Raw genomic sequence first — 12,623 nt, 5'->3', positions numbered from 1 at the left:
ATCCAAAGGTTGTTAAACTCCTTTAACTTATGCACGTGAACGTTAATTTACATTTATCTGCGTACAATTCTGAAAATCCTGTCGTGAACATTACTTTCTAAATAGTTTTTTTGCTCTACCACTTTGGTTTTCACGCCCTGCATCCATTGGGTTTAAAAGCCAAAGAAAGAAATTGCGTGCACTGATATTTCTATTGGATTTGCAGTGATGAAATTCAGCACGCGAGCAGAACACCAAGTGTATTTTCAAAGGCGATTCATAACTTAAGTCATTTTATTCTACCGTCCTGGAACCGCTGCTTGAATTATCAACATAGTCCAGCGAAGAGACGGATCGAACAAGGAATGGCACACAATTTATAGACGAAGTATACTGACGCCTCATAATCTTGATTGCTTGGCATGTAACACACATTCTGTTATACACACATTCTGATAAAGATGAACTTTTCATGGTTATAAATGATATTAGAAGTACGGGGTGTGTGATAAAGAGGTATAAATGAGTCGAAGGAAGTTTTCTTTTAGCCAATGAGTTGTAAATTACTGGAATAAGCTACCTTTTTGTTAACTTATTCCAGTAATTTACTTCGTAACTCGTTTTTGAATAATTGAGGGTCACGCCTTGGGCAAATTCAGGTTTTTTTTTTGTTTAATTTATTTTGCTTGTGCAGCGAAAACCAAAGACGACTTCGCACTATATGGCCATACGAATGTCAGTATCAATTTTATTCTTGCTTTCAGTTAACGTATCCTTAAAATGTCACCGATGCTTTCCCAGTTAATACAAAAATTTGTTCCTATATAAAAAAATAAAAATATAATTTTCAGCCAAAATAAAATTTTTGTAAAATATGTAGGACATTATTTCATAATAGAGCAATCTTGATATAGTGCAGAAAAGATTTTTCGAAAGCTGCAAAATCAGAAAAGTGAACATTTAAAAGAGAAAAACATACGTACCAGCAGAGCTTGTGTTCATCGCTAGTACCCTGGCTACTTGACCCGTGCTTTGCTTCCAGACGTTTCTCACAGTTTTTGTAGATGTCAATATTTTTAAGCAGACAGGCCATTGCATTCTCTTTATCTGAAAAAAAAAAAAAAAAAAAAGAAGTGGAGAAGGGATACTCATCGGATAAGTGGGGAGGAAGTTAATAACTTTTCAACATCCATTTTAATAAAACTGTGGATAACTGGCCGGGGTGTTATGAGAAGGGGGTCATTCATATCCGATACATTCTTTATATTTCCGACTGACGGATTTCAGCAAAGGTGGATTTCTCTCTCTCCGCAGCCAGTTTTAAACAAGGATTTCAAACCCATGTGTCCACCTTATTTACACTGTGTCCCCGTAGGCAGATCCACAATTTTCAATCTTTTTCAAGACTTACTGCTAATCCCAACTGCGTTCATTTTTAACTCTCAGCTACGCATCATTATTCTGATGTTCAATCTTACACGATAGAATTTCCATTGGTGTTTCACTCATCATCATCAGAAATTACTTTATAATTACTACCAACCTTTTTCACGGCATCTGAAACTGAACTTGCAGGAAAACGTTTTGTGGTTGCCCATGACCATCTTCATCTCCTTGGGCAACAACCCTCTCTGCATTCGCCTCGAAATTAGCTTATAAACAAAATCTTAGTTCATTTGCAGATGAATTCGCTCTTCATTCAAAAAGCCCAAAACTCAAAAGTAGCAATTTCACAAGAAAATGAAAATATTCAAAAAGTATTTGGGATTTCAGGTTGCCTCATTAATTCACCTGAATCTGCAGAAATGATAAATTCTGAGAGAAATATTTAAACCAACGCCATGTTGAAATTGTCACTTCTCAAGAAGTCTGCGCCTCTCGTGGAATGCCAAATCGTCATTCCAGCAGCATTTTAAGGCCTCAAGAACAAAAACACTCATTGCACTAGGGCATTCGCCAGGAGTTTGTTGGCCAGGCAACACAAAATTTATTCAAAAAAAAAAAAAGTTCAGCTTTGTGTTTTCACACTGGTACTACCGCATAAATCATATGAGTGTTATTTGGTTTTTAGGAGCATTAGCAACTAAGGCCATATTGCTCCCGGAATATGCGGTGGCCATTCCCTTAACCTTTCCGCATCCTCCGTATTTGGTGATCACGGGCTCGAACCCCGGTCTAATCAAGAAGCGTGTGCTACGCACTGCTGCTCCTGCCCACCTGGCTACGGAGGCGCCCATATGAGTATTTATCCCGTTCTCTCTTCAGCAACACCCTTTAAAATTGAGTACTGGATCCGGAAATCTGAAGAGAGAGACAGTAAATCCCCTCATCTCAGTCCTCTATGACAGTATCACGGTTTCTCCACTTGTAACTTGCCTCAAAAGATTCTTAAAGACTCCAATTAGGGCTGTTTTGCAAGTAGGCGGAGTGAATTGGGTTTTCTCTGTGAGCTTATTTCAGGTTTTTCAGTCCACACATGTTAATTCGCCATCGAACGCGCATACATTTGTACAGACATAAAGCACAAATAGCCTGAGAAGTTCACACACTAAAAAAAGTCAACAAGGACATCCCTTATCAGTAAAGTTATTCTCCTCCCAATGCCTGATTTAAGGCCATGGAAGTAAATCATTTCTATCCAAAACATCTCGACCCCATCACCAAAGTTATCATGATCCAAAAGAAAAAGGCTCGTTAGCCAACCCACAAAAAAAAGAAATATATATATATATGAGTGAACCTTGATAGTACCCCACTCTGATGAGGTGGTAATTCAGCTAAACAGTTATCGCAACTTTAATAATCTTTTATTTAATCAATTTGAGACCACTCCAAAACCTCGCAGAAATAACCAGAGCACATCCCAGGAGGAAGTAGTACTTCTTGAATAGGCTTTGTAGGTAGTGGATATGGGGTTCTATAAACAAATATAAAAATTTACTCTTCTTTGCGGACACCTTCTCTTGACATCAGTTTCGACGAGATCTGCGGTATTTTGGGGTTAATGGGATACAAACCACTGCCTTCCTTGTGTAGAGCTCATTTGAATTAAGCCTTGTTGTTGTTTTAGGAGCATTAGTGACTAAGGACAGATTCCTCAGTGTATATTGTCTGTAAACTGTGTTCTCAGGTCGATTTTCTGTTTGCTTGATAAAAAAACCCAGAATTTTCAGGAGTGAAAACTGTTCTACCCTCGCTTGAGACCGACTAACTCAGTCACTGCGAAATTCCTCCCACCATCGACAGGATTCGAACTCAGGTCTGTTCCACCCCTTGTGGAGAGGACGGCGGGAAGCGCAGTGGTATTGTCACCGTCCTCCCCACACCGGGTGGGAAAGACCCGGGCTCGAATCCCGTCGATGACGGCGTAGATAGCAAGGGTTTTCGTACAGCAAAACAGACAAATCGACCAGAGAACACACGCAATTAACAGACATAAGACACACAGCACGGTAGATGAATTTAATTATTCGGGTGGCCTAAAAATAATAGCTTTAATAGTTAATAGCAACCTTAAGAGGAAAAAAACATCGTTGGGTTCCGTCTTGCTGTCGGAACTAGATAACGGTCTGTTCTGGTTGAGGAACCATTACAAGAGCTGGCCAGGTTCTTGTAATGGTTCCTGTTTCCTGAAACTGCTTCCATGGTGCCGAGACGACACTGCGTGACACATTAAGCCAAAGTGCCAACTCCGCCTGTGATTGCCCGGCTGCAAGTCGTCCAACGGCCGGCCATCTAAAGGACAATGACCCACACCAAGTGGAAAAGGTTTGAAACCCGATGATGACGCGAGGAACTTTTACGGGCTTTGTTTTTTTTTTTTTTTTCACTCCGTGTTTGATTTAGTCGGCATCAGGCGTAGATAGCAAGGTTTTTCCCTCCGGAACCTGGGGTTTTTCGTCCAGCAAAGCAGGCAAATCAACCAGAGAACACTCGCAATTCACAGACACAATACACATGGGTAGTTGAATTAACATCGACAATAAACGTAAATGTAATGCTCTTCATCTGAACCATAATAACTTACAGGCCATCTGTTATAATGCCTCAGTTAAAAGATAGCCGGATAAGTTTTGATCAGCAGATAAACCTTGGTGGACAGATTTTGCTGCTTAAACCGTGAGACCTTCTGATTTTAGCTCGACTTTACGCAGATTAATTTTTTATTTCGTGTAGGAAATACAAATTGATCGAACTTATTAGCTTGGGGAGGAACTGAAGGTACAAGACATCGGTTCCTACCTGTAATTTCACTTCTGGCGCTACGGCTGCGGCCACTACTTGCCACAAGGTTATCTCCACGCTCTCCTGGGCACGTCCACGAGAGTTCACCTGCTCGGTCGACCAAGTAAGTCTGCAAGAATAGCTTGTCATTGTCGTTGCAATCGGACTGCATGTTGTTCCTGACGCACTGTCTGAAATGCCAGTAATTCCTGCAAAAAAAAGGGAGGGACAGAGCATAAATGAGGAAATAATTCTAATAGTGAAAAACATTTCTGTTTGATCTTTCTCATATTTCAGTCCTCCAATAAAACTGATGAATCCTCCAATTATCCATTCACCTTTGCTGTTAAAGTAACTTGGCGTCTATAGTTTAAGCTATCTACAATTCCAATCCTGCAACGATGAAATTGGAATATTGGCCTATGTGCCTGTATTTCAAACGGCCTTTGTGTCAGTTTGTAGAATGTCTAACCTCATTTGTTATCTATCATTTGTATTTAATTATTATTGTTATGATTTTCATAATAATAAAATAAACATCGCAAATGTTACTCCAGCGGGCCTACCTTCCCCAAGCTCCGAGTGACGGCTAAGACAGATAGTGACGCCATCTGGTGTCACTACAAAGAACTAACACCACTGGACGTAAGCCGACCTTAACAGGCCCACCTCCATAGATGGATGGTGTCGAAAAGAAATAATAATCATACAGTATCGAGTGTAGAGCAGGATAAAGTAACTTGAGTTCAGGCCTTAAGCGAGGGGTCGGTTCGAAAGATCGGAGACTGTCTCCCGAGGAAGACAGTGGAGCGGGTGGCGCTTTCTCCCGTATGGCTACCACAAGAGATGGGCAAGACCATCTAGCACCACAAACTGGAAGTGCTTCCTCACAACTGCGCTAGAGACCACCCAGGAAGGAAGAAAAAGAAAACGTCAACATATGAAGTGGACCATTGAAATGAATACGTATAGTGGCGGTGTCCCTATTAAGAAATAACCAATCTAGAGGCCGATATGACAATGTACAGGTCGAGACTACATACCAAGTGGTTAGAACGATTCTCGGATATTCAGGTAATCGAACAACGAATAGCGGACCAGAGAAGGACCATCGTCACGAAGAACCTGATAGCTCTTGCAATCTTGGAAAAAATCGAGCAGGACGTGAGCAATTAACTACAAAGAACAAAGAATGTGGACAAGAAGGAACCAGAGGAGGAAGAGCAAGAAGAAATACAACCCAGAGCAGCTGAAGTGGAAAGAGAAGAGGCCATGATATGCGGAATAGAAGACGAGTGGAAGAAGGTCCTAACAGAATTCGAAGGAATGGACCCCAAAAAGACCCATGCGATACCGAAGCAGAGACCAATATAATCCTTTAGAGCAGGAGTGGCCAAGAAGCGATCGCGAGCTACCAGTCGATTGAGGTTAATTTTTTTCGATCACGACGAATTTTAAATATTTCCTTTATCCGTTGAACCACGTGACTTATCTTGTCGCCGCGCAGCCCCTAGGCTTGTCTAGTGAAAATTCACGCAGTTACGTTGTGTGTGTGTCGAATTATTATTTAACTTACTTAATATTAATAACTGGACAGTATTTATGCGCTAATTTAAATATTCTTGGATTTAAAATCGTTGATTTAAATTTAATACTAACAAAAGAGTAAAACGTATCATTATTATGACAAAAGAAAAATATTGCTTTTTGATTTGCAACGTTTCCGTAGCTATACCCAAAAAAGGAAATTTAGAAAGGCACTTCAATGCATTTCTTGGTAAATACCAACCACCTAATTCATGAAACCTAATTTACAATCTAAAGCAGTAACTGTAGCATCATTTAAAGTGAGTCATCTTCTTGCAAAAAAATGCAAACCATTTTCTGATGGCCAATTCAAAGACGCATTTTTAGAAATAACAGATTCTCTTTTTGAAAATTTCAAGAACAAAAATGAAATTAAAAGTGCTCTTCAAGATCTGCAATTATCTCGAAATACTGTGATGCGACACATCGAAAAAATGATTAAAATGTGAGCGACTCACGAGCACGCAATTGTAGTGGTGAGATCTACAAATGCAGGCTCAGCAGTTACAGCACAAGGAACTCAAGGCCTGCCTGAACGAAAAATACCACTAGAGACTCAGAAGCCTGCTGAAAGCGAATGGAGGGTAAGTGTTTATATCTTTAACACAGTTTAAAGCCATAAACTTCTTCGGGATCATAGATTGGACTAACACCGATCTGGAGGATATCATGAGAATGACAAGTGCAATGATCACTAAGGTCTGCCAATACCACCCGAAGTCAGCCATTGAGAGACTAAAAATAGCTCGAAAAGAGGGGGGAAGGGGCCTGATAGACCTCATCGAGCAACAGAAAACAGCGATAGCTAACCTGAAGGACTGAAGGATTACTTTCAGAAAAACGCAGCAGCACTCTACCTGGGCATAAGGAAGATAGACAAGCAGCATACCCCACTCAACTTAAGCGAGGAGACTCGTACTGCCCATCAAGAACAAACGAATCTAGAAAGATAGGCAAAGAAGACACTACAATGACCTCCATCAAGACTACATAGATAAAATGTTTTCCAATGCACGGCTCACGAGCGGGACACTCTCCCCCGAGACTAGCTCATGCTCGCCATCCAAGACCAGGTAATCAACACCATGAACTATAGAACATACATCGTAAGGAGGCCCAGAGTGACAGATGACTCATGTCGACGATGCCACGTGGCCTCAGAAACGACCTAACACATCCCAGCAGGATGCAGGGTAATCATCCAGACGGAATACACTCACAGAAACGACCAGGAAGCCCGGGTAATACCTCAGAAGCTAGCGAGGAAGTACGAGTTGATCAAAGAGAGTGCATTGTATAATAAGTATGAACTACAGGCCATACAAGAGACCCCAAACCACAAGTTGTACTGCGACCGCACCATAATAACGGGCAAGGCAATTCCGCACAACAGACCACACATAACCCTTACCGGCGCCTCCGTAGCCAGGTGGGAAGGAGCAGCAGTGCGTTGCACACGCTTCTTGATTAGACCGGGGTTCGAGCCCGTCACCACCAAATACGGAGGATGCGGAAAGGTCAGGGAATGACCACCGCATATCCCGGAGCAATATGGCCTTAGTTGCTAATGCTCCTAAAAACCAAATAACAAAACAACATAACCCTTGTCGACAAGAAGGAAAAGGCTACATATCTGATATAGCGGTGCCCAACACTGGCAACGTCCAGAAAACCCAGGAGGAAAAGATCAGGAAGTACTCGGACCTAAGACAGGAGATCAAAGAGATGTGGCATATGCAACAAGTAACGACCATTCCGATTATTGTGTCAACCACCGGTATGGTGTCAAAGATCCTACATAACAGCCTAGTTTATCAAACCAAAGAAAATCATGGCCGATGGACAAGAACTAGAAGAAGCGAAAAGGTATGTTTTCCTTGGACAAGAAATTTCAACAGATGGAAATATCATGATAGAAATTGAACGGTGAATAAAACTGTAGTGGAAAACATTTGGAAAGTTTAATATAGTCTTCAAGGCAAACTTTCCGCTCTGTCTCAAACGAAAAGTATTTGATCAATGTATCTTCCCTGTCTAACATATGGTTGGGAAACATGGACATTGAATTCCAAAGCTTTACAAAGACTGAGTGTCACACAGAGCCTAATTTTGAATGTAACCAAAAGATATCGAAAAACATGTGAATGGATTCGCCAACAAACCAAGGTCTGCGAACCTAATTGAAAGAACAAAGCGCTAAAAAGGGATATGGGCAGGTCACATATCAAGAACTAACGACAGACGGACCAAACGATTTTAGAATGGATACCGCTTGACTCCAAACGCCCAAGAAAACGACCAAAGATGAGGCGGATCGACGGAATTTTGAAATTTGCTGGTGTACAATGGCAAAAAGCACAAGACTGCAGTTGCTGGAAATTTGTTGAGGAGGCCTTCATCCTGTAGTGGATCGACAAGGGCTGAAGATGATAATGATACTCTGTACGTGGGTAAAATTAAAAATAATATATTAATTTTTATATTCAGGCTAACCTTGAGTAACACTAGCAGTTTGGTAAAATAGTTCAGCTAAGAACACACGCTGCACTTTCCTATGCTCCATGGCTTGCTTAATACTGCTTTCATTAAGAACTTTCGTTTTGTGAACAATAACCTTCCCTAAGTTAAATAATCCACCGCCCCCAGCCACTTCTAAGAAATGAACTTGTTTTCTAGACGTGTAAAATAGTTAATGTTACGAAATACCTGTTTACTGCACGAGCAAACTGGCTGTGGTAAGGTAAAAAAACATTACAACCTCAGAAGGCACATTCTGAGAGATGCTAATTGTATTAAATTTTCCTTTAATGGAAAAACAAAACGAGGAAAATAAACAGATACAAGAAAGCTTTATTCTAATGATAATTTCAGTCTTAAAAATCTCTCTTATGTACATTAATGAATAATGCATATTCAACAAACAACCGGACAAACCACAATGCATCTCTACACCATTGATCAAATAATCCCATGAATATTGATAAAAGTTTGCAGGACGTTAAAAAGCATTGTTTCTGCTGATATTGAAATTACTGATTATTTACTCTAAAATATATTTTACTCGTGAATTTAAACTGTTCACTCCTGTATAACAAACAATGATTTTGTTGAAAATTTTCCTATAATAAACGTTATGAACCTCATATTTGTGACATCGATTTGAGACTCATCGTTCAACATAAGATAAAATTCCCATCCCCCTTGGACAACCATTTGTTGGTACGTGCAACAGAGAAAACGATGCATTCGGTTTGAACAAGTTCTTTAAGTAAAATGAATCAATGGGTGTGCGTTTAGTGTCTTGTTCTAATAACTGGTATGCGTAATCCATTGATGTATTAAATTCCATATTTGTCTGTTAGATAACCCAAGGAGGAAATTAGCGTCTTCCGTTTTTAAAATGTTGATAATAAGAAGGGTTTTTTGTGTCCAAGTGAAAACATGAAATAATAACAAAAAGGCAGGATCTTGTGCAACACAAGACAGAGGGGAGGGAAGTGTTTCTTTCATATAATCAATTAGAAATGATGATTTTTGTTGCCTTTATTGGCTTGCCGAATTTATAATCGTCCTATTTGAATTATTTTCAGTTTCTTGGAAAGGTTTAACTGCCGTTTAGTTGTTTTTGGATTACACATTAATATGCAAATTAATCTCTCGTGCATGTGCGAGAGTGAAGTGACGGAACGTAATCTCCACCTACATAAGATCAGGTGACTCTGCATGCGATGTTTTTCAATATTTCACTCACTCTCATTCTTTCTCTTAGTACCAGTAAAGATGAAAGTTAATTACCAATAGCTGTGTTCACTTTTACTGTTGATGTCGCTCATTAACCCGAACACGTCACCTATTTTTGACGATGATTATTATTAATGGAGCTCGTATTGATTTATTTTTATTTAAAATTCTCCCTCCTGAACTTTTCACCATAAGGAATTTACAGGTGAGTTTCCTTTTCTAAAGTTATATGTGTACTAAATCTTAAGATATAAGAATCAGAAAGTGGGTTCCATTGAGAAACTTGCTGGTAATTCTTTGATAAGCTAAGTACACTCCTATTAGGTAAGTCCTGTATCGTGATAAATGGAGCCACAATGCACCTGAACTTTCTTCATTAGTTATAAAAAAAAAAAAAAAAAAAAAAAAACCAAAGATTTTGTAGAAGTAAATCTATCAAAATTTAAAATAAAAATTGAGTGTTTGGATTCCGACTCTTCGGTTGGAAATCGTTTTAAAATGCAGATTCCTTAGGAATCCTCTTACCTGCATACCTGTTCTCGGGACAGTGGTTGTCTACTTTCACCGTTTCTTTGATGGCCTCTTTCGCAGTTTTCCATGCTTTCGCCTTGGAAACACGGGCTGTACATCCAGTTTTCTGCAACATAAATCGAATTCTATAGTACATATAAGCTAGAAAGCACTAAACAGCTGAAAATCTTTCAACTATTTTCCTCGTGAACACTTCCTTTTCGTTCATTTATTTATCGGTTTAATACTTATTTTTCACCCATACACGGAAAGTTTTCCTAGATACCTATCAATTAATTAAAATCTTTAAAATATTTTCAATAGTTAATTTTTAATATAAAACTGACTTATTATACAAGTTGCAATAAATATTTTATTCTAAAATTAGCATAATTCATTTTTCAGAAGACATTAATTTAGACACGCTGAATAAAAACGAGGAAGCAGCGAGTCCATCTAACAGATTCTCAAGATCAAATCAACAGTCATTATTAAAAAAGACAACGTGACCTTGAAATGTAATTGTCCATCGGGGGGGATAGTTCAATCATTTTTTAACTCAAGGCTATATTCTTTAGGTAGCCTACAGTTGGAGAAATATATACACTTCTGTAGCGCCACAGACCTACATTTCCGATCAGAACAAAAACTTTCAGGATCAATTTGAGAAAATTGGTATTCCAGAATAATAAATTCCAGTATCTAAACATTGAAAGTTTGCTTCTAAACAACAATTATCTCTTGTTGTTTGGTCATAATACCAAATTTTGATTGCAAGTGTATCCATCTGTTGGTAGTTGCTGCAATAAGTTAATTCCTGGAGACGACAATGTTTCTATGGTGTAATGCTAAGTGTGGCAAACAATTGATAACGCGGGAGGGTTATTTAAACTCAAATTTGGACTCGTCGTCCACTGCTGCAAGGCGTATACACGCTTTTGGTACGTAGGTGAACTTGTCCAGACGGCAGATGCATAATGGATGATAGGGTTAACGCGCATTAAAGGATATCGGACGAGCAGCTTTCGGTTTGTAATGCCTATGAGTTCTTACTTGATATCCAAATGTATAGCATAAAGTTTTATTTTTAAGGTCATAGAAGTGATATCGAAATGTAAAGTTCTTATTCTAAGTTATCCCAAGTCCTTGTGCACGTTTACCTTCAGGAATTGCTCCATGGGGCTCGCATCTGGTGAGTATGGGCTTGGCACACCCAGGGTCCTGAGCTGGATATCATTTTTCTTTCTTGGTGATTCCCTTTTGACTCTCTCTCTCTCTCTCTCTCTCTCTCACAGGGTAACCTGGGAACTTTCTTTTTTTGCCTGCAGCATAAGCCTCAGGCTTCCTTGCACCATATGGCTGTTAATAATATAGATGAAAGTAAGAACATAATTTTCGACACGTTTCTTCGAAAAACGTGAGCTGTGCCAAGCCCATGCGTGGTTTTACAAAAGAAACGAATGTATGGAAAGGGTTGTTCTGTATGGTCCGACAGGCTGAGTTATGTTAAAACCTTCCGTGAAAGTGCAGCAGACCGCTGTTCAGAACTGACGAAATATTGCTTATTTCTGCAGGGTGGACTGTTTTCTCAGTAGTGTGCCGGACTTCACTTTGCTCCCTCATTTCTGCTATATCACTTGCGTTAAATTACTTCCTTCCTGGTTAATTGGATCTCACCGTAATATGCCATTTTCAGTTCCTATGATTTGTAGGGAACTAAAAGACCATTCTACAGAATTGTAGAATGGTCTTTTGGTATGAGGGGTCACTAAGCAATGAAATGTTTAACAAACATTTCGGGAAATACTTCTAAATATCCAAATATACCATCAGCTAAAAGACCCATTTCACACAGTGAAGAACTACCTGTACCACAACCACCAGAATCTTACAAATTAGATGAGCTAGATTTTGAATTTCATTGTGAGACTCAGAATGATTTTGAAGAAGACCAGAAAGTTAGTGGCCCCACACATGAAGTGACATGTTCATCTTCGAAACTACACTTAATATCTCAAGAGGAACTAAATCTTATTCGTCATCTGAACTTGTTTAAAAATCAAGCTGAGGTTGGATCAGTTGTTAATGACAGCCCGCTACTGCAACAGGATCTAGAAAACTTGGACAGATGGGCTTGAAAGGTGGCAACTAAAGTTTAACATTGACAAATAGATATGAAGTTTTCTGAGAGTGTAGACTGGCTGCCAGAGCAGCTCCTGGGGTCTTGTCAATGATATGCAAGAATTTTGCTAGCTGGGATTGATTATACCATTTTTATAAGACAATGGTCGGGCCACAACTTGAGTACTGCGTACAGGGCTGGAGGCCTCATTTTAGGAAGAATGTAGAGCTGCTGGAACGAGTACAGAGAAGGGCAATGAGGTTGGTGTGGAAAACAAAGGATTGCTCTTGTCAAGAAAGGCTTAAGTTCTGAAAATTGTAGCGTCTGGAGACTAGGCCCCTGCAAGGTAATTTGATTGAGGTGTATAATGACTTCAGCAAGCTTAATGCTGATGAGATTCTTCCTCTTGCCCTGATTACCAACCTGAGGGGGCATAAATTCAGATTGAGGACAGTTGTAG

General features: G+C 39.6%; 1 protein-coding gene across 1 annotated transcript in view; it reads right to left on the bottom strand.

The window, feature by feature from the left end:
- The window catches only part of LOC150089454 (uncharacterized), a 29,108-nt gene that overhangs the window by 5,387 nt on the left and 11,098 nt on the right, over nt 1-12,623 (bottom strand). Inside the window, exons 4-6 of the mRNA XM_090389497.1 lie at nt 10,057-10,168; nt 4,222-4,412; nt 963-1,086 (exon numbers count right to left, since the gene is read on the bottom strand). Of these exons, the coding sequence (XP_090245623.1) occupies nt 963-1,086; nt 4,222-4,412; nt 10,057-10,168 (427 nt within the window). The remainder of the gene's footprint in view (nt 1-962; nt 1,087-4,221; nt 4,413-10,056; nt 10,169-12,623) is intronic.

This window comes from Mastigoproctus giganteus, chromosome 2 (assembly GCF_048544385.1).
Source record: "Mastigoproctus giganteus isolate SK-2022 chromosome 2, ASM4854438v1, whole genome shotgun sequence".
Taxonomy (NCBI): Eukaryota; Metazoa; Arthropoda; class Arachnida; order Uropygi; family Thelyphonidae; genus Mastigoproctus; species Mastigoproctus giganteus.
The sequence above is the reverse complement of the archived record's forward strand: the minus strand, read 5'-3'. Positions and strand labels throughout refer to the sequence as shown.